Source organism: Pseudopodoces humilis, chromosome 9 (genome assembly GCF_049639895.1).
Source record: "Pseudopodoces humilis isolate 2021_Gansu_Grassland_sample_001 chromosome 9, ASM4963989v1, whole genome shotgun sequence".
In the NCBI taxonomy this organism is placed as follows: Eukaryota; Metazoa; Chordata; class Aves; order Passeriformes; family Paridae; genus Pseudopodoces; species Pseudopodoces humilis.
The window spans coordinates 9,755,771-9,779,001 of record NC_142208.1 but is presented as its reverse complement, the minus strand read 5'-3'; the positions used below and the strand labels follow the sequence as shown (position 1 = coordinate 9,779,001).

The 23,231-nt window shown below is 38.4% G+C and overlaps 1 protein-coding gene across 2 annotated transcripts in view; it reads right to left on the bottom strand.

Moving 5' to 3' along the window:
* PARG (poly(ADP-ribose) glycohydrolase) overlaps positions 1 to 23,177 on the bottom strand; it is a 61,299-nt gene extending 38,122 nt beyond the window's left edge. Inside the window, exons 1-7 of one of the 2 annotated variants that reach the window (XM_014250418.2) lie at positions 22,841 to 23,177; positions 19,716 to 19,782; positions 16,440 to 17,417; positions 15,256 to 15,442; positions 13,995 to 14,117; positions 13,201 to 13,284; positions 12,016 to 12,090 (exon numbers count right to left, since the gene is read on the bottom strand). In XM_014250418.2, coding sequence (XP_014105893.2) covers positions 12,016 to 12,090; positions 13,201 to 13,284; positions 13,995 to 14,117; positions 15,256 to 15,442; positions 16,440 to 17,417; positions 19,716 to 19,782; positions 22,841 to 22,976 — 1,650 coding nt within the window. In that variant the 5' untranslated portion in view covers positions 22,977 to 23,177. The remainder of the gene's footprint in view (positions 1 to 12,015; positions 12,091 to 13,200; positions 13,285 to 13,994; positions 14,118 to 15,255; positions 15,443 to 16,439; positions 17,418 to 19,715; positions 19,783 to 22,840) is intronic. The other variant, XM_005520458.3, reaches the window with a different exon arrangement.
* Between the last annotated feature and the right edge of the window lie 54 nt (positions 23,178 to 23,231).

The following is a 23,231-nucleotide window of genomic DNA, read 5'->3' as shown; positions in this document are numbered from 1 at the left end:
CAGCTATGCTGAATGCAACACAGAGCCTGGTGTTACCTGTGACAGCCTTTTCAGGCTTTGAAAGCAGCAAAAAAGGAACACTCAGTCGTGGAAAGTAAAAGAATTCCAGGACATGGAGTGCTGACAACACAGCTACATCTGGCAGACATGCCAAAATGTAAATGCCTACCTGGAGAACCTAGCATTGGCAGACAGAACACCTGGCGACAGAACTGAGGGAAGATTTATTTAGAAGGCAACTCTCTTCAGGAAGCAGTGACTTGTACTGATGTAAAATCCAGATATTTAGATATTTAGAGTGACATTACACATTTTACTTATTTGATGCCACTGAAAGAGGGATGTGTTCATTCTATTCACCCAAACACACACACACGCCTCCCCACACACCACATTTCAGCATTTCCCATGTTCACCTGACAATTTCCTGAGATCCTTCATCTTGCTGATTCTACAGAAAAATAACCTGGAGGTGGGGGTAGTCTGCCCATGCAGTAATAAGTTGAAGCAGCCTACCAAAAAGTCATGTATAATTAGATGTGTGCAGAGTGGGCGGTGAGAAAGAATCAGTCACGACCCGTATCAATGGGCTACAAAGGCAGATCTCAGTTGCAATTCTCACTTGAAAAAGCAGGAATGTTCTAGTCAGAATGAAGTTGTTAAAACAAGGACCTCACTTGGAAGTAAATCTACTAGTACAGGAATGTCTGTATGAATTCACTAATGTGCTTTTAAGTGTGTACAACTTTTTCAAACAACTCTGCAAACTTTAAGAGAAAGGACTGAGTTTCCATTTTTAAAGGAGCTAACATTTGTTTTATAACTTAAGGAATTCTAAAATATGAAATGGTTGTCAACAAGTTTTTATAAAGGAAAATACATTTAAGTACAGTAGCAATTTTTGTTTTAAACAATTGATCAGTTTCTCCTTCCCTTGTTATGCACTATTGTCCTTTGCAGTTTCCTTCAGTATTTGAAACGAAAACATAAATAGAGTGTTGATTTTATTCAGTGCTCCAATCATGCAAAATATGTAGGAATTAAATACATGCAGGGGTTGTACCTTAAGGGAAAAGTATATGGAGTCAGAGTTGCAAAGCATGACTTGCTCTTTACTAAAGAAATAATTTGGCAATTCCATCACTATCTTCACTGGAGTGACTGATTAAATGAACAGAACTTAGGGCTCCAATTCCTAAGATGCAAATTGCTCAGTGAGCCGTAGCAGAGGTACGAGCTCTTGGCCAAACCTGCATTGCAATTTAGCAAAATGAACATTTATCCTGCAGCAGAGGCCTGACTAAACACGGCTGTAAGTAATGGCCTCTTGTCACTATAAACAGTCCTCCAAAACGCAGCGGACGAATATGCCTGACAGACCTAATAGGAAGGATCTGAGGTAGCATGGGTTGATAGTGATAGTAGAGAGTTTAAATCTAAATCTGACAGCTCATCAAAGCAAACAAACTGCACATAGGATACACAAATTTGGACAGCTCCATCTATCACATGGGAAGGCACAGCCGTCATGCCCACAGGCAGCCAGCACGTTAGGACAGCAATGGCCTAATGTTTTCAATTTGTTTGGTTTTATATCCCCATATTAACTTTTGTGGCAGGACAAGGACCAATTGAACCATGTTCTTAAGGATGAAGAGGAAAACCAGAGTGCTTCCTTTAGACTGTGTGTCTCTTATTTCCTAATTCCAATGGATTTTGACCTTCTGACTTTTTACTTCATAGCTGCTATAATGCCTCATGCTCTCAGTGCTCTGAACCATCTACAGTTAATACGCTGAAGTTTCCAGTAACAAGTTTCAAAATTATTTTAATGTAAGATATCATATGGTTAGAGGTGATAATGCTGAAGTAAATAATTGGACAAGCCAAATAACTTGTATGTATTCTGTTTACAGTAGCTTCATTCTCTTAATTTCACATATAGGGTTTTTTTCTTTTTCCCTTCTCCATTATCTTCAATTTGCCTCAAATAAAATAACTCTTTGTATTTTTATAGGGTATTTTGAGGCACATTAAATACTTCAAAGCTGAAAATGACATCCTTGGAGGTATCTTAAAAATTCGTGGATGTGGTGCTTAGGGACATGGTTCAGTGGTGGAGTTCGCAATGCTGGGTTAATGTTGGATTCTATGAACTTCAGGGTCCTTATCAACCTAAACATCCCATGATTTTGAGACAGTAAAGTGACACTTGAGTGTGCTCAATTACAACATATGGCTGCTCCTTTATTGCACTGTTTTCATTTTCTCTTCCTTCCAGAGCAGCCTGTACTTATTTCCCTGTTCTCCTGTCTCATCCAGAAGTCCCATGGGTTTTTTTTGTACACTGTTTAACACTTTAAACATGGTGAAGTCTAAATCTATGACTAGAACTCAGCAGTGCCAATAAAACAACTAAGTCACTGGTTACAACATTGAAGAACTTTACCTGAAAGTAACCAACCTCAGACTGGCAATCTGTACTCCCTTTCTTCCTCTAATCCTGCGACAGGTGACAGGTGCCTTTAAACATTACAGAATCCTAAGAGGAGACTTTCTCAATCTGATACTTGGAACAACATCAGACTGGGGAAAAACAACAAACACACACACAAACAACAAAAAGGCCTCTGCAACTTCTAACTGGGTGACTTAAATCTATTTAGATTCCATTCCCAAAACAAGCTTCACTAAGCAGCACTCTCTACAAAGCCTTTCTTTCTGAAGAGGGAGGAGATCAATTCTACTTAAAGACATGATGTGACAACTATCACTGTACTCATACCCAGACAGAGACACCAGGTTACTGCAGCCCAGTAATTCATATGCCTCCATAAAACAGACTCATCATAATGTCAAATACGGTACATATTAACAAGACTGAAACATAGAAGAAATGTGGGGTGAGGGGTGTGGTATGAGTGCATTCTAGTTCCCACTTAATCATGTCAATGAACTTCCAAAACTGCAGGAAAGAATACTCTCATCTGCCTCTCCCAGTTCCCTTACAAAGCTAATTCAGTAGGAAACACACTCAGCTGTCAAATCCATCCCATTTATTGAGCACTTGTCTGATTAGAAACAAAAGGAAGGACAAAGTAATCTTTGGAGGAAAGAAGAAAGAAACCGTAACATTGGATTATGCAGAAAAGAATCTTATTTGAAAACAAGAATGCTTCTGACATTTATCAAAACCACAAACTGACACTTAAAAAGGAAAAAAGAAGACAGCTTACAAGGCAGAGGTTAATTTGGTTTTGTTTAATTTTTTTTCCCCAAAGGTTCATTCATGTCTTCTGCCAATCCAACCCTGGAATAACCTCTCAGGTGTATCATCCTTAAAAACTGCTGCTTTGTTCTCAAACCTTTTAAATATTCTAAATAAAATCTGAGAGAAAATTGTGTGTTTGTTTTTCAATCTCCTCTTAATTGTTTTAGAAGCCCAGTTTTTACTTCCAAGGAACTGGAAATCTATCCTCAGTCATTTTCACTACTCTTCAGACCACCAATAGCTTCTACCTCTATGCTCCTGCAGAGTGATTCTGTCATGGGTAGAAGCCATTTCCATCACAGCCATTTCCAAAGCAGTGGGAGAGTCCTGGGATGAAAAGTCAAATATGACTTTCTAAATACTTTCAAGTTATTCCAGGGAAGTAAAGCAGTAAAGAGGACAGTGACCTTGTCTCCAGAGAATAACTGTAACATGAGGGAAAGATAAAGTACCTTTCACCTGCCGGATACAAGTTACAAGTGAAAGGGATCTGTTTCCAGGCTCATTCAAAACTTTTATCTTTCTGAATACAGTCACAGAGAAAAAATATTTACTACTGCTGTGATTTATAAAACACAATATATAAACACAATTTATAAAACTAAATACGATCTACAACCACTTTTGAAACCTTGGCACAAAAAGTTTCATGAGACAACACAGCTGTTACCCTTATGACACTGTATTTTCTTTATCATGCCAAAAAACCAAACCAAACAAGTCAAGCACAGGGAAAAGGGAAGAAAAAAAGGATCAAGTAAAGATAAAACTATACCATTGCATATTTTAAGCAATCTATAGACCATTTTTTGTTTGACTGGCAGCTCAAAAATGACCAATAATTAAAGAAAAATATCTAGTAATTACTATTACTCATATTTATTTATATTTATTAATATTTATTATGAGGGCTAAATAAGACCCTCAGACTATTTTGAGGGTAGACACCTTGCCACCTTTGTAAATATCCTGTTCAAAGAATGCATAGCAGCAGCAAAAATCTCTCCAAGGAAATCTTTAAAGCAAATTCAGTTTTTCAGATTAAAAGGAAGGAGAAAAAAACCCAGGAATATAGTTACAGTCCACTTTATTTATACTTCGTAGTCATCCTAAAAAATGGCAATGCCTCTTTAGCACTTCCTTACCTACACATACACCTTTTCAGCAAACATTTCTCTTGAAAGCTTTGACCATCAGGATTTGTTTCGTGGGGTTTTGGTATTCTAACTGCTCAATACATTAAAAATAAAATTTTTAAAAAATATCTGAAAGCACTAAACAGTTAAGGAAAGCCCCCCCCCACCATAAAAAGAAGCTTCTCTTAGTCATTTGGGATACATAGGTGAGCACAAATAAATGATGATTTACACATAATCCAGTGGAAGAAATTTATTCAACAGTTCTCTGACCCCAAAACAAAACAAAGCAAATATCAGAAGGCAGCCTTTAAACCCAGAATTTTATATTTACTGGGGTTTTTTTTCTTTTGTTTTTCAAACAGGAATGTTCTCAATACAGTGAAAACCTATGAACGAGATGCTTAGATTGTGTCTTTACATAGATCTTTACTAAAGCATTGAGTATCCACAAGCACTTTGGACACAGTATAATTACATCTCTGCACCTGCTATGTGCAGCTATCCCTTCCCTGATAATTCCAACTCAGCAGTCATTGCAACAGTGCTTACAAAACACTACTTAAAAAACACTCAACTGTTCTGCCAAGAAAGTACAGAAAACTAAGAATAAGCCTGTAATTCAATGCTCTTTTTCCACAATGCTTAGTTTCTAATGTTTTTGAATGTGTACAAGATGCATATTCCCCCCACCACAGAAAAGCTCACCCTTTGTTCAATACGGGAATAAATTCCTTTCTGCTGCTGTGAAAAGAAATGGCACACTCAAAAGACCTTTTCAGTTTAGATTTTAAAAAGGTAATCTGATGTAATGAAAATTGCTTGAAAACATCTGGACTAAAGTAAAATCCAACAAGGAGCAATGGATAGGCTATTTTCAGCCTCGGGACATTCTGTTTCTAGCTTAAAAGCCTACATTTGTAGTGCTGACATCTCTATACAATGTTCACTTCTGTTAGTACTGTCCAGACAATTATAAAAATGATTTATCAAAAACCCAGTCACCAGAACAATTTGGTACTTCAAAATTCCTTCTATTCCAGTTTCACTGATTACAGCAATCACTTTTTCAAGCAGGTCATTCAAACAACAAAACAAACAGGAAAAACTGTCATGGTTCATAAGACCTACAAGGAGACAGAAGTGGGGTGAAGCCTTATTAGAACATAAAGACTTCCCAAGATATGCACATATTTAACTGTAGCAGTGTTCTGTGTTTGATCTTTTCCAAATGAATGAAAATCTAGAACTCAACCATAATCCAATTAAACTATACTTCATTTGCATCATCTTCAGTTGTTGCATTTATAGTCTTTTCTTTTTAGATGAAAGTTTGAAAAAAATGTTAAAAAAAATGGAACCATAATTTCCAAAATTACCTAGGTAATTTGAAAATTTTCTCAAGTTAATTTTGAGGTTATTAAAGATAAGATTATACACCCACAAAAGCTGTGTTGTTCTGTGGCTCCCTGCAATTGAAGTAGAGTATTTCATTGACAAGACAGTTCTTAATTTTATTCAGTTATCTCAAAACACAACTGATTCTTCTTAGAGAGGAAGCAGACACACTGCCAAATATTTGCATGCCTGATTGTTTTGGGCAGTTCTCTATCATTTAGTATGCTCTGTCTTAACTCAATTACTTCTATCTGACATTTTCTGAAAGTAACAAGTTCAGGCCAAACATGCCAGTATGCTAGGTAGTGGCATACACTTAAAGGAGAAACTACACTATGGCCAAAAAATGCACTAAGCGCATTCTGTAGACATTATCCCAGGTTTTACAGGTTTGCACCCCAATTAGCAACATACATGTGCTAGGTGTTCTAGTGAAAAACATTAGTGTTCTATCTACTTTAATTATTCTTAAATGCAAAGCATTGACTAACAAGACTCATTGTAACAAGCTCCATGACTCCTCACTTTCAGAACATTCTCTTACATTCTGAAACCTGCACACAACATCTGCAGTAGAAAAAGTGGTGTTTTAGAAAGTGTGTGTGCACATACCCATGTAAATACTGCTAGGCCAAAATTAAAATGGCAAGGATTTGTGAAAACAAAAACCAATTTCTAGTTAACTTCAACTTTTCAAGATAAGGAAACTAGACTTATGCAAGATCAAAACATATATAATATGGATGTGTGATATTTGTGGAAAATAGAAAAAGCTGTGTTTATAGACAAATTTATTTATGCATTTATCTTATTACTTAGTTTATGTGCCTTTAAATTATATTTATGGAAAATTCTAAAATGGCATTAAGTGAAGTTCCAAAATCTTACAGAGACCTGCATGTAAAAGCAGACTAACAAAGTCTCACATGCCAGCTATTCTGGACTGCTAAAAGGATCCAGCATGCAGTTAGCACCTGTCATGTAAGTTTTAGTTGAAAGAAGTGAGAAATGGAACTCCTTTTCTAATCTTGTATCACAACTATTTACAGCTGTTATTCTAAGACAACACTTTTAAAGGGTGTAGAAAAACAGCAAAAAATTCCTTCAGTTTGACAAGTGACTTTGTATCCTTGCTATATGGCTTTTAATCAGATTTTAGAATAAGCTGAGATTTGTGCCACAAAACTCCAACTGCTAACAGTGTTTTCAGGCTAAAGCCAGTGAACTCAGGCTTGACTGGAAAAGGAGAAAGAGGAGCACAGAGAAAGTAGTCTAGTAAATTCTTCTCTCATGCTGAAGGTTCTTCTCTGTAATTAAATATAAAGAAGGGAAGAGACTGGTCTTTTTAGACATCATTATAATTTTACTTTCAGTCTCCTAGAATACTTTTACCAAAGGTAAAAGTTAAACAGCTTATTTTGTAATATAAAAGGATTTCCTGAATTTACATAGGAATCAAAAGCAAATATGTAATTAATGGCCATTAAATAGACTCATTGGCTTCAAACAGCTTTCTCAAAAGACTAAAAGACCATAAGGCATCCATACACAGGCACTGCAGACACAGACACAGTTTTCTCTATACTAGAAGCAAATATAACAGTTGGAAACTGACTATTACACAGTGGAGAGTGTCTTTGTAAAGATACTGATAGCATACTCCCCTTTAAGTATTCCTACTTGAGTTAAGTAGGCACCAAGGATTTAAAGAGAGCCTGGAAAAGCAAATTTTGAAAGGCATAAGTGCCTTAAGTGATTCAAGCATTTAAAATGTCAATGACCTTTAGTATTTTTGCCTCTTTAAAAAGTCTATTGTATAGATGCCATACCCTTCTGTCAGCAACATCTCATATTGTACACAATGCAACAACAGACCCTGCATTGACAAGGCCACTTGTCTCAACTTTCAGCTTCAATCCAGACAAGCCATAAGAATGCAAAAATGGACAATAGTTCCATATACAACACAACAACAGTACAATGAAAGCACATCAGCAAAGCATTCCTAGGAAAGTCTAACAGCAAGAAGCACAAATAATCAGCAGCACTTCCTCATTTGCAGCAATCAGTATCAGAAATTCCCAGAGTCCACAAAAATATCTCTGTGAGTGTCAATGAGATCTTTCTAACAGTAACTTCTCCAAATTCCTTCAAAACCTGATGTAAGGCCATAGTATCTTCTAGCTCCCCTGACATGGGGTTCCACAGCCCTCTATTCAGTATCTCAGTAAATACTTTTGTCTGGTGTTGAAACCCTTACCTGCCAAGAACACTCATCTGGTGTCCTTTAACTGCTGTACCAAAAGAACAGACAGTCATTTCCTCTTCACCCTCTCTTACATTTCTTTTGGCCAGTACTGTTATATCCCTTACTCATGTCCCTCAACTAAGACGAAAAGGTGAAATGATCCTAACTTATTTAGACATTCCTCATATGGAAAATATTACATACCTTTGCATCAGTCCTGACTCTCCTGCCTGTATCTTCTCTATTTCCTAAACTTTCCACCAAGATGATCAAACAAACCATAGTTATGGATTCACTGTATTGTAACTGCAAGATGTATTGTAATCCACTTTTCACACCACTTGCAGAAACTCAGAGACAATCACTGCCTATGCCACACAAATTTACCTAAACTCAATCTTTGGTCTATGCCATTTTCAGATTTAAACACTCCTTTGTTCCTGAAAGGGCAGGACAGATGCAAGCAATAAGAGGAAGAGTTCATTGACAAGAATTATGCTTAAGCTCTAAGAGACTTTAAAGCAATATAATAAAAACAAAGTGTGTCCAGCACAAGGAGGTCCAATCTAAAGCATCAGACCACGTGATTCTCTCAAATGACAGAGCCCTACTTTTTCCTTTAGATGAAGTTGCTGCTGTCACAGATTAGTCTAAGGCATAAGCCCTGAATGACCTAACTAGACTTTCTATTTCATGCACTTGGAAAAAAGAAAAAACTTGATTTATTTTCCAAGTTTTGCCTGAAAGTGGAATGGCAAATCTAGAAGACAGAAAAATAAAAACTACTACAGTACATAGCACTGCTGAGCAAAAGCATGTAATTAATACCCAGCCCATCATCATTCCCAGAAATAAAGCTCATCTATAACATGCTGTGGGCTCCAAAACAGCTCCATTCATAGTGGTTTTCTCACATTTCCTTTTCTGCTTGTTGGTTATTCTTTCCTGGCTTTTATGTAAGTTCTGGGAAAATATATGCAAGGATGACTTCCAAGTGACAAGAATTTTGCACGTAAAAAGGAAATTATTAGCAGTAATAACTTTCATTCAGAAAGTAATAACTTGAAGAAATCCTAAGCATGTATGTCAATATCAACAGAGAGATGGCAAATTAACACAACACTGGAAATTCTGTAGAGATCAGCAAAACAATCAGATGTCTGAAGTAAACTGACACCAAGATCTTTATATACATTGCTCTATGAATAAGTTCTATGTTCTGTGTAAAGGTTCTATGAAACTATCAAAAGAAACAGAAAAGAATCCAAACTTCCCAATTTACTTCACAGTACAAACAGGAATTATACTTCCACACATTAACACATTCAAGAGAATATTTTGAAAAGTGTGAGGGCTCCCTCTTCTGACAACACATTGACCAGACTGCAGAACTTGTAGGCTTGTGTTGTTCCAGAAAAACATCTTGACTCACATACGTAATATTTATTTCCTATTAGTTAAGAAAGCCGGGAGTGTTTTCATCTTAAGGGAAAATAAACCTAAGCCAAATAAACTAGTAATTATTGTTGTTACAAAAAAAATTGACTTGAACCTTACAAAGTAGTGTTTAAAAATAAAGCATATTTTTATAGTGTAACTTGCAAAGAAATACCTAAAATATGAAGCCCAGTGTAAGACTGATATGACAGTATTTAAGAGATTAAGAGATGAGGTGAGCTGCGTCCATAATCAGAAGATAAAATAACAAATGGTACTTTATAACCAAATATAGACCTATTGAAGTAATTTCTGAATAATCCTCAAAAGCAAGACACCACTAGATTTATGGACAGCTACCTTCTAAATCAGTCTACAAAATCTTTGGTAAAGCAGGCACTGAAAGCCAATAGTGCCCAACAATATAAATACATATCTGACAATCACAGACTCTGTTTTAGTCTTCTTCTTTTTTGTGACCACATCTCCTTCTGTTGAGCTGCCACTCCCTTTGGGCCGATTACTCAGGCCAGCTTTCCTTTTAACCAACCCCCTCAGCTTTGGGTGGGCAAACCTGAAACAGCTCCTCTGTACCCTCAAAATCATAGAATAAACAAGAAAATACACAGACCATAGCCCTTAATCATTAACTCACAAATACAATAATTCAAAAACACTACAGCTCACTACAGCCAGTATATTCAGGTCATTTCCACAGAGGATGTCAACTTCACACAAGTGCTGCTCACTTGAACAGACTGCAAGCATTCTTTGAAAGCAGATGCCTTGTTAATTTACAAAACTTGGAACGTTCACACGTGCCCTTAAATTTCTCTGCAACATCTATCCTCTCCACATGTCCTGTTCATACAAAATGAAAACTCTGTACATTCAACAAAGCAAGCCAGGGCTTGCTTTTGCTCCTGTGGTTTACAAGAGGCGACTCTGTCACAACCCCTTCACTGTTTCTTATTTAAAATACTGCTGCACACTCTTTTAACTTAGTTGAAAATCTGTGTATGAAACAGATCTCCTCCCTTCATCTGAGAACCACACAAATAAATCATCATTCCCAGGATACAAAAATTTTCTTTTCATCCTCATGCAAGATTGATGCCCGATCCCTTGTTTATTTCCTGATTGTTCCCTCTCCTCTGGAGACAGCTGATATTACTTACGCTCTCTGGCTGATGATCTCTGAATCTAATCACCCAGAGTTTCTGAAATCCCATTCACAATGTGATGTGAACACATCAGGACAAGCCCAGTTGTACTTGTAGCAATACAATGCAAATCTGGTACATTCATGAGTCAGATTTTTAAGTGAACAGCATTCATACTTTAAAACATCCTAACTTAAGTATGTTTACTTCAGTAGCACACAAGTGAACTGAACAGGCCATGGTAATTTTGCTTAGCAGGAGAGTCAACAGGAGCAGAGATTGACTGTCCACAGCCTTTACAACAGAGCCATGGCAGCAAGCCCAGAGATAGAGGGGGAGCACTAAATCTGCAAGATGGGTGAGCACAGCAGCTCTTGTAGCTTGCAAGTACGATACCACTGGGATTTTTATAGATGCCTTTTGTCCCCAGTAATAATACTGCACTGCATGCAAAAGAAAATTCATTCTGTGAAAGAGCAGTCCCCACACGCAATGGAGACAGGCAACAGAGAGAACAGAACAGCTCCTCTGATCACATGGTCTAAGCAGACATCTATTTACATATATAACAAAAAAAATTCACTTCAAATTTAATTTCCACTGAGTCTTACTGCAGCTTAGCAAGCCCCTTGCAAGAAAACAAGAACCTGTGTTTTAGAAGTACTTCTGAAGTGTTGAAGAAAAATACAACAATTTCTACTGCATCTCATTTAATCTTTCATTATGCTTCAATTAATAGTTTCTGATTTTCAGTCAGGATGTACATTAATAATCCAACTTGCATTTGAGACCTACAATTCATTTCTCTTTTCCATCCTCCCCATGAAAGTACTAATACCTAATACTTGAAACTATAAAACCCACCACAGTTTTTCAAAGACTCTACAGTTTAAATCCACCATCTCACCAGATTGCAAAATTTTCCTGCTATACCAGCAAGGCACAGTCAATACAAACACCAACCACTGCAATATAACACTAAAGTTTTACAAAAAAAGGAAAAAAAGACTAACACTTTTTAAAACAAAAAAAACCACATTGCACTGGAAATATTAATACAATTTCTTAATAAATATGGTTGTCATAAAACAGGAAAAGGGCATTTTTCACCTTACCTTCAGGAAGCGCAGACATTACTGAAGAACCCAAACTACATGTATAAAATTTAAAATTAAGCCATTTTATAAAGTATAACTATTGTTTCAGCTGAAGTTACCAGCCACATAGCTGCTCACTTAGATGTCTGACAACTGGAAACATTTACTCTTGAAATTGGAAATAAAGTCAAAAGCATTGAGATATATAGGCAAAATAGTCACTTTTATATTACTATTCTTCCTATTTTAAATCAACTTGTTTTACCTTCTCACAGAAGTCAGTAAGAGCTGTGAAGTCCCATTTCTTGGAATAAGCAACGTTGTACCTCAATATGGCCTCCTAAGGAAGAAGCACAACAAAACAGAGCTTAAGAGATAATTATTAATGGAAGAAAAACCATTTTAGGAAATTTCCCTGTTGAAGGAACAGCACCATCTGGTGGCTAAAATCTGCCACAGAGCCTACCAAAATCTGTAACACTTAATTTGCTCTACTAATATAGAGCAAATCCTTGATACTGAACCCTCTGTTTTGGGTTAAGAATAAGGAATAAGCTTCAGTCTATAGGGTTTTTTCTCCTAATACAAAACAAGACAAGGCATATCTCCCAACAAAGAACATAAATGTTCCCCATACCACACTTGCTTTTGTTAACAGTACCAATAAAAGGTATTTAAAGTATAAAAACAATATAGCAGAAGTTGTACCGGTTTAGGAACTTAATCAGAACCACAGCAAAATTAAATAGATCCTTTACGACAATATCACCCTTAAAAATTCACAAGAAGGAAAAAAAAAAACCAAATAAAATAACAAAGTTGCTGGGGAAGCTCTATTTATTCAAAGGTTATCTATGGCTTTTGCATCCTCCTCCTTCCCTGTCTTTCAGATATAACCTAAATTACATCATTCTTCACCAAAAAATATAATAGCAACCCTAAGCTGCTCCAAATCAATATTCATGTTACTGTAAGACTTTGTGTCAACATAAGAGTTAAAGAGCGTTAGTCTCCAAAATCTACAGATTTTTGTTTGCAGCTTGAATTGTGATTTTAGTGGAGTGAACTGATGCGAAGAGTTATTATTTCCAACTCTCTCACCTGTGCATCCCCAACCAGCTGGCTACACAAAACCCTCACACTATGTTTACCACAGACTAGTATATACTGCTGGACAAACATAGTTTTGTGTAGACTTAAAAATGGCAATTCATTTAAATATTCTGAATAAATTCACTGGTAATGCTAGTTACCATTGTAACTCATTAGAAGTTAGTACTCATTAAGAACCTTCATTCTTTAGGAAATCCCTTGAACAGCAGAGACTTTTTCATACTTTATTTTTCTAAGTCATTAAACAAACAGAACCAAGCCAGAATCACTGGCAGTATACAAACAACCTGAATGTATTTACATGCATAAAGACTGGATTTCAAACTAACAGGCTTACCTTCAAATCATGTGAGCAGGTAAATCTGTTAAGTAAGGCAGTTTGGATTAGTTCCCATCGACTTCCAGCAGTTCTATCTCCATTCTTTAAAATAAAAGCCCAAAACAAAGTCAAATTAAGTTACTCAAAATATAAAAACACATTTACTGTCATCTGTAAAATTGTTAAATGAAAAGACTGAGTGTATTTAATAGAGGCTGTAAGAATTCTTTTTTTCTGAGTCAAGTATCAATAATCATTGTAGAGCTTTTACTACAGGACAGATTTGCTGATTATATTCATCCTAGATTGAAGTATTTCAGTGGGTATGTTTAAGTCTCAAGCAGTGACAAGAAACATTAGACTAATAAAGCATGCAGGGCTACTCTCTGCAATTGTCTTAGCAGAACAACAGTCGGATACACCTCACTATCAGCAATACCTGATAGAGTATTATAATCAAACTGTGCTTACATATTCATTCACATCTGTTGGAATAGCAAATTGCTTCACTCACACAAAAATATATAACATATAAATATGTTAGTAAATAAAGTGTCATTTATAAGGAGTTCAAGTTTACACACCATGTAAGTAGAGAAATATATATATCATCAAATCATTAGCTAAGCAAAATAATTACCAGGAAAAAAAAAGTCTTCTATCTGAAGCATCGTGACCCAAAATCCAGTTTTTCAGACTTGATTTTCTAATTCCATAATCAGTCTAACAATTGAGCAAATCCAGTAAACTGAAAACTCATCTATGTGGAATCAAACTTATTTGATCACACAACTGTAAATACTTAATCTTACCTCATCCTCTACAGGGTATAAATTTTGTTCTGAGCAGGGCATTTTAACATGCTTGTTATCCCACAAATCTTTGTAGTGAGTTGGAAAAGGTTTAGGTACCTCTCCTTCCCTTAGAAGATCTACCTGTAAGAAAAAAGGACAGGAAAAAAAAATCAGATTCTACTTTCAAGTTTTTAAATGGAAGAAATAAAAAGTAAGCAAAAATACAGTTTAAAAAGCTCTCATCTACAGCCATCCTTTTTGGAAAGGGCAAAGCTACAAATTAAACATAGGATAGCTACTCAGAAAAAAAATCCATCTGTTAACCTCACATTATACTTGTTGAAAAGAACACCACCTTAACACACTCAAATAAAGGCAATATATTCAATTACTATATATCAAATCACCAGCTAAAGATTTCCTCATTTATCAATGTAAGTATCTACATATTTTCATCCAAGTATTTTCAAAATGTAGTTACAAATGTAACCATAGTAATGAGCAGAAATAGTATTTTTAACCTAACACTGAAAGGGATGAGGAGTCATTATACATAGAGCAATATCTCAAGTTTACTCTGCAGAACATCAGAAAAGTAAAAAGAAAGAACACCACATTCTTAAAGACTCAATTTGCTATTCAGCCCTCTAGCAGCACTAAGTCTCTCAGAATATGTATTTAAACTCAATGTTTATCCTTCTTTTGGTTGGGATTTATCCACCCCATAGTTTTCTGGTCACATTTTGTTTCAACAATTGGATTGCATACTGCTCCAAAGGATTAAAGGAAAACTTATCAGATTTGATCTAAAATGCAGCGGCAAAATTGCAAGAAACTCTGTTTCATTCCTTGTCCTTTCCATATCTTGACTATCTTGAGCCTTTTGTGTGTCTTGAACGCAAACCAGAATCACATTAAAATGAAAACATAGCATGAAAATGTTGGAATTACCAATTTTACTTGTAGACTTATTTAAATTCCCAAACTTTACAGTTCAGTCAAGGAAGCACTCACAATCCCCCACAAAACAAAAATACTTGCCCCTAAAAAGACAGAGGCAGAAAAACCATTATTGTGTTTCTTCTGGATCTTAATATCCTAAATCTATGGATCAGAATAACCAATTTTCAGGAAAATCAGTTGCCCCAGTCCACTTGCAAGGAATGGCAAGAAATAGTACAAGCAGGATGTCAAAATCTAAGACTAACACATGGGATTTCATAATACTGAACACTTCAGGCAGAACTCTGACTTGAGGCAATGCAGTGCATTACTGTACCCTGACAGTCACGGTGTGGTTGCCTGAGGGTCGCAGGTGAGGCAGACGAGCCCCACACGCCGGCATCCTTCTCATCTCTTCAATCGGGGTTCCAAACCATTTCTTGTTGGTTGGCAGAGGAGGTGGTGTATATTTAGCAATCTTCCTTCCTGGCCTCTGGGGTTTGAATTCACACTTTTCTTTCCTGCTGTTAAAATACAATACATTGAAACATTTTACTTCCCCTGAAAAAAAGTGATGGGCAAATAGAAACTTCCACCCCAGGGTTACAATAATAGCAGTCAGTTTATTTGCCAGCCTTTGCTGCGGCCTCATGTCAAAGCTTTATCTGGGGAGAGCTCCCACCACCAACAACCTTCCCCACCTCAAGACACACAGACACATGTCTACCAAAACACTCTACAGGCTGACAAAGCTCTTCACAGAACTGTAGTAGGTTAGCAAAGCAGGGTGCTCCTCTAGAGAGTCATGCTCTTTCCCAAAAGCATCTGTATCCATGGACAATGCCCCAATAAAGATGTGGAAAACTACCTTCTCGCCCTACCTGAAGGACTTGAGTCAAGTCAAAGAACTGCATGTTATACCAAAATACACTCCTTTCATTTCTGTGCACTCCTTAGATGCTTATTCACTTTCTCAGTTCCCACTGAAATCTAGGGTCTTCAGAGCAGAGATTATCCTTTTGTCCTTCCACAACACCTGGCATGCAGGGTCCTGTGCCATGCTCAGGGCTCCTGTTCTCATTGCTGCAGTGTAATCACCAGTCCTTCTCTCTCCCAAATTATTAATAGAGCCAAACAAAACAATCAAAAAAATCCCCACTCAAATCCAAAAAATCAACAAAAAAACCCAAACATCTCTACAACTGCTCTTGAAAGTGAATTTTTCCATGTCTATTTCAACTAAAGCATCAATAGCATTGATAGTTCAACAAAAGAGATTCACTATTTTTGACAGATCAAACTAATAAGAATTCTAAGAATTGCACTGGACAAACACATCCTTCAAAATCTCTGCAAATAATCCCATTAAAAATAAGTTATTTCAATCTTACGTCAGTTGTCTTTGTATCTTAAAATACATTTTGCAAAACTCTTTATACAATCCAGCCTCTGAAATTCTACCACCAAGGAGGAAATTTCCAAGCATGTAAAAACCAGATGAAGAGGCAGACAGAATGCTACCTTTTCTCCTCAACTTTAGGTATCCTCATGAAGTGAGAAGTGATTTTGGAGTCTCTCTTCACACCCGGTTTTGCACCTTTGCACTCTGATGATGGAGCAGGAGAGATCCCAGGTGCCTTTGTATGCAGACTGTCCTCTTTAACAGAATTATCTACTTCCTCAAAGCTTTCACAGCCCTTGGCAGAAAAATGTGATTTCCTTGACTCCAATTCAGCATCCCCATATTGAATTTTAAAAGATTTGTTTATGGGTTTTGACATATTAATCTCCTCTCGTTCATCCAGAAATGGGCTTGTTTCTTCATCAGCCTCTGACCCATGGCAGCTATTTTTAGAATTATCCACATCCATCGGTGACTCTGGTTCACTTTCTTTCTCAAAAGCAGGCGAGTCCCCTGAATTGCTCTGACATTTGCTCAGTTTCCCAGGATCCCCAAGATCAGATGTACAGGCATCACAACCAGCATCTGAAAGTGGACTTTCTGGAACTACATCCCCTTCCTCTTGTTCACCCATTAAACAGACAGAATTGCAACTCTTCAGCTTCTGTGAATTGCATGAAGCCACTTGTCCATCTGTCTCGACATCTTTTGAAGAAGTTTTTGAATTTCCCGTTTTTGAAGCCCGGCCTGCTGATAGTTTCCTCTGAGTCCAAGTGGCATTGCTTTCTTCACAGGCTTTCTGCTTGCCAGTTTTGTGCATCTGATCAATGTTGGCATTTTTAAAGAGGTCTGCAGACTGTGGCCCCTTCATGGGATCTGTATCTAAGACTGCATCTTTTTCCTCAGCCTCCCAGTTACACATGCTGCCTGTCTGCGGCAAATTTACTTGCTTTGCACCAACTTCCACAGATATTTTTGCATAATTTTGCTGACAAGTATTCTCTAGCATTTTCACATCGTGCTCACAAAAGTTCTCTTTTTTAATGGAAGTCATCTTAGGATTTGCTTCAGTATTGTTATTAATTTTGCTGTGTAAGCTGTGGAAGAGAAGTAAGGGAATTCAATGTCTTATTTCCAAATTAAATTTCTGTGCATATTTTTTTTTTTAAGGAACAATGATAAACTTAACAGAAAGTGAGCTCACTAGCTCAGTGCAGTAAAATCATCAAAGGATGATTAATCAGCTGCTTACCTCAGAAATATACTTCAGTCATTCATATCCTAATCTTCAAATCTAAACATTTTGACACTATCATCTAGCTATTTTCTCCAGATTAAAAAAAAAAATTGAAATTGTAATAAAGTCCTCCATAACTTCCATTTTTATACACTAAATACAATGAGCAAGGAAATGATTGGTTTTATGACCATTCCCTCACAGTTATAAATTCACCAGAGGGCACAGCAGTCCACAGTCTCCTATTACTCTCTTACTTTCATATAAAGCCCATGACTTCAAAAAAACTCCATACAAAAGTTCAAGTATAAAATGTATTTCAAACCGATAATAAAAAGTAAAAGATGCATAAAAACTTCCTGATTTATAAAGAACCTGATCTGTCTTCATGTAAGGCAGGGCAGGATAGAAACGTGTCCTAATGGTTACACAGGGAAATTAAGTGAAGTGTATGACGAGATGTCAGAAAGTCATTTCACATTTACATACTAATTTATGTGTCACTGTATTGATAAAGAATTAGAGGACACATGAATATTAAAACAAAAACTGACTAGTCTTGGTGAATACACCACTCTGAACAGTATCTTCTCCTGAATGTGCTGTTACAACACTGTATATTCCCAATGCAAACTGAGCCCACTAAACTCCATACATCTGGTCACTGCCCAGCTTCCCATTTACACTAAATAAGAAAATATACAATTACCACACCATCCTAAATTCAGCCACTGAACATTTTAATAGACTAGAGATTCCTGAAGGCATTAACTTTCTCCATGAATGGTAACAGATCCTCTTCTAAAAGACCACTCAGGATAAGCAGAGATGATAGCTTGGAACTTCATCCACAGAATGATTATTTGAAAACAAAAGGATCTTAGAGGTCCTTATTTCACAATAATTTAACTTCCAATGTATGTATTTATTCCTGCAAATTTTGATGAATAAAACTAAGAGTTACAATACTGCTGCCTTCTCAATGACTCTTTAAAGGTACTGCCAATATCTGTTGCCAACCTGAGAAATTGAATCTAACACAAATTTAAATTAAAGTTGTGATGTTAACTGCAATAGAAAAGCACATGAAATATTTACACAATAAATCTATTTCTGAAAGTTGCCTAGGCTCTAATCTGTCAGCAGGGAAGCAGGGATAGAGAAGGGCATAGAAGCACAATACTCTAAAGGGAATATAAAAAAAAAAAAATAATTCATTCCCTCCTTAAGAATCCTCTTGACATCCTTGATTTAGTGGAAGCTGTAAGCCTCTAATTAGCCCTGCATATTTCTGTATTAATCATTATCACAAGTCCTCACAGCTATTTTTAGCACTGCTATGGACTTAGATCTCTATTTATTAGAAAACATCAAAGAAAAATAAACCAGCACATTTATAACTGCAACTAAAGAAAAATAATATCTGATATTCCTCTGCACCAGACAGTTAAATTCTCTGGAGTATAACTTTAAGGCAGCTTTGCAATCACTGCTCCTGACAGAACATGTTGACCAAAAATATCAAACTTTACCTGGTACCATTCAGCAGCAAAAATTTGTAACATGTTTCATATAAAAAACCTCAAGGCACATTTGAGCACGTGTAAATCCTGTCTGTAATTAAATCAAGCTGCATATTTTAAGCTACAATTGCAGTCCAATAAGACAAACCAAAACAGATTTTTGTCTGTAAATTAAAAAAACAGTGAGCTGGCCACAGGACTATCAATGCAAATCTGTAACTGTTAGTGCCCCATGTCAAACAAAAATGAAAGCAGAACTTGACCAAAGACATAGTCTGATATTACAACTAAATTGATCCAGTGTTTCGCTTCCACTGGAAGCAGCACTCCCACTTTGCCTTCCCTTGCTCCAGGTTCTAATCTTTTGCTTTGCAGGAGCAATGTATTTTTTCACCTGAACAGTGACATGCTTCAGGAATCTATGTCAGCAATAAGTTTGGACTTGGGTGATTAGAGAGGATGGGTGGGGGACTAGTTAGCTGTTTGTTACTCAAGATAATGTGCCAAGGTAAGGAAAGCAGCAGAAATGGGGCTGCCTCCATTTAGCCAGCTGTACTGGCAACCTGCACTTCTGGCTCCCCCTAGGGCCCCTGAAAGGACACAACTTTTGAACAGGTTTATGTTGTGCTTTTTACCTTCTGGACTCCGTTGTCTTGGGTCCTTTATTCTCCAACCAACTGGTAATTGTCCGCTGTTTACAAACTGAAAAACCACAGTTCACTGTTATTACATGAAACATGATAAAACTGCAACATCATTGCATATGAAAAAGATAACTTGTACTGGGTGAAGATAAAAACACCTCCAATTAATCCCTTATTAGCATCTCTACTACAGGGAGCATCCAGACACTAGCAGTATTAAAACTGCATGTGATGCAATGTTTAATTTGCATCAGTCAGCAGCTGTAGGTTTTTTTAATAAAACATATAATTTCCAGGCTTGGTGTATAGTGGAATTTGTTTCATCCAACCTCTTTTTAAAATATAGTTAAAAGGTTAAAAATATACAGTGAATGTGTAGAATTAAAAACAAAGGAGCTTGAACTTTCTAGTGCTCACCATTACCTTTAATCATCACCACAGTGAGCCCCAAAACCTTCTGATGAATTTTGGAATGAAGAGGCAACATGACATAACTTAAAATCAATAAAGAATAAACAACAAGGCATCTTTGATGAACCATCCAAGAACTTTATTGGCATGTAGCATACTGTGAAACATAAGGCTCAATATAAGCATAACACACACTAGAAGTAACAAGCACTCAGAAAAGGACTTTTTATTTTCTCCTCCATCCATCAGCAGCTTGAAAAGCTTTTCAATGCTTACTCCCCTAAACAGCAACAAAACGAAGGACACAATTTCTTCAGATTTACTATCAATAACAGAGTTCCAGTTTTATCTGTGTGCTGCTGCAGCTCAGACAACCTTTCAACAGAACAGCAACATGTAAACTGATTATGGAGAGACTTTGGGGGTGGAACAGGGAGAAAAAAATCAAAGCAGTTCTTACAGAACTGGAAAAGTTTTTACAAGTAAAAAGGGTGTTTAGTTTTGTTGTTTTTATTTAAAGATATTCTGCAAATTTGGCAACTAACTTCAATTCCCTTTCTTTCCATTTGCCAAGAGAAAGCACCTCCCTGCCACTGCTGACTGTGCAAGGTGTTTGTTCACTGCTTTCAACTGGGTAGGGAACAGCTGGAGTACCTTATTGTAACAATAGTTGTGCAGAACTTCAAAACCAGCAAATCAGATCTGGCTCTTCTGAGTATGGGAAGTCTCAGCAGTGTTCTGCAAATGGAGGTTGTGTAACTTGTAACAAAGATGGCTTAGGCCATAGGTAACTTAAGAGACATTGTTTCATAAATACTTCCCTAGCATTCAAGGCCGTCAACACTTTTATACAGCTGCTTATCAAATACCCTAATCAGAGGACACCATAATTTTTAGAATGAGAAGTAATCTCCAAAAAATATTGAAATTATTTTCTGATATTCCGTAATGGCACAAACAACAGTGCAAAACTACCACCATGTGACTGGGTTACCAGGGAGCAGTGCCAAACTGGATGTAGGCTACAAGGATACCTGTGCCATAATTAGCCACAATCATAAACAAGTCATAAACAATCAGCTTTCCTCCACTCAGACACAAATACCAGACTGACAGATTTTATGAAACAAAATATTTTTATTTCCAAAGATTCACTAAATTTAAGTCTAGTAGTCATTCTGATTTGAAAATTTCACCTTCTTGTACTATTTGAAGTGTTAATCCAAATTGCCTACAGGTAAGCAGCCAGAAAAAAACCCAAAAAACAAAACAAACAAAAATCTGAAGAGACATGTTAAAACATGGGACAAATAAACCTCTTCAAAGGCAGCTGACTACCTCTTGAGGTGTAAACTTGTGCTAAGAAAGAAATATTTATTCATTAGCACAATAAACAGAAATAATGTCAGCAGCAGCAGAACAGAACAAAATGGCTTTACTTTGGACTTCAACATCTGAGCAGCCATGTAAGCCCTCCAACCAACATAACACACATCACTTTCATACTTCCAGCATGGCTTTTTGCTACAGATAAGGTGGTGAAAACAAGAGGCAACAAAAAGACAACACAGGCTTATTCTCAGTGTAAAAAGAACCAGACTTTGCTGTCATTTTTTTTTTCAATGGCATTTTTATTTCTACTCAAAACTCCCCAAACCATTCCCATAAAACAAATCATCTCCTACAATCTACATAATTTTCAGACGATTGTAATTTACTCTGTAGGAGTGTACACCACTAACACCAAACTATCATCTATTCAAAGTTGCCTCTTAGGAGTTAGTGAGGTTTAACTCATCAGCTGCAGATCACAGCAAATCTGTTTGGGCTTTTTTTCCCCTTCCATGCACTCCTTTCTATTCCTGAAAGAGGTGCATTAAAATTTTATTTTGGCAGCGTTAGCTCCAAACAGAAAACAAAACTAAGGAAACCACGTGGGAACTTCGTCTACACAGCTTTGTTAGGCGGCAGGAGCAGCCACCCCACCCCAAGGGGCCAGCAGCGCTCCAAGCTGGCAGCCACGTGTTTGTGTGAGCTCCTGTCATTAGTCTTGGCTCTTGTGTGACAGCCTGGCACAGCCACCGCCGAAAGTCTTATTTCCCGCAGTATTTGTCCCCCGTCTTGCGGAACACGCTACATTTTGCGGCTCACACCTCTCTTCGACGATTTGCACTCTCAGTGGAAACTTGCAAAGAATCAGGCACAAAACCAACATAACGATCCTGCACCTAAAGCCGTCTCTAAGGGGAACCAGCGCACAGTGACCACACCAGCGGGCTGGGATACAGGGGACACGCTGGCACCGGGAAGCGAAGTTAGAGACAATTCCAGCCCAACGAGGAAGGGCAGCTCCGGGCAAGCTCCGTGCAGACACATGCGGCCCCCGCCGTCCAACGCTGCCCAGGCAGGCAGCAGCACGGCGGAGCTGCCCTGAGCGGCAGAGCGGGACACGGCAACTCGGAGCCTCCGGCTCGGTCGCCCCCTCCTCCTCCCGCCCAGCCCCCGGCGCGACCCCGGCGGGGGAGGCCGGCGGGGGGAGCCGAGCAGCGCCCCCAGCTCGGGCCAGTTCAGCGCTGCCCGGGCACCGCCGGCCCGTCCCGCACCCCAACAGCGAGCAGGCTGCCGAAGGGGGCGGGGGCGGCACGGACGCCAGAGAGCCCCGCTCCGCGCCTGGCCGCGCCCGCCGCCCCGGGGCCCGTACAAACCTTTATTCCCCACGGCGGTGGCGGAGCTGCTGCCCCCGGGCCCCTCCTGCCGCTGTCCCTGGGAGCCGCCGCCGGGGCTGCCGGGGCCAGGCCGGACTCTCTTCAGCGGGGGTTCCCGCTCGCAGCCCGCGCTCATCCTCGGCGGGGCCGCCCTGCCCGCCGGGGCCGGCCAGCACCAGTCCCCTGGGGACGGCGCGACGCTGCGACAGCGGCTCCGCCCGTCCGCATCCTCCGTCCCGGACGCCGGGCTCTTCCCAAAGCGCGGGGGGTGCGGCGGGGCCGGGAACGAGAGGCGTCCGGCGAGCGCGGCCCGGCGCTCGCAGCAAGATGGCGCCCGGCGCGCCTCACCCCGTTGCCATGGCGACCCGCAAAGCAGCGGGGCCGGGCGGCA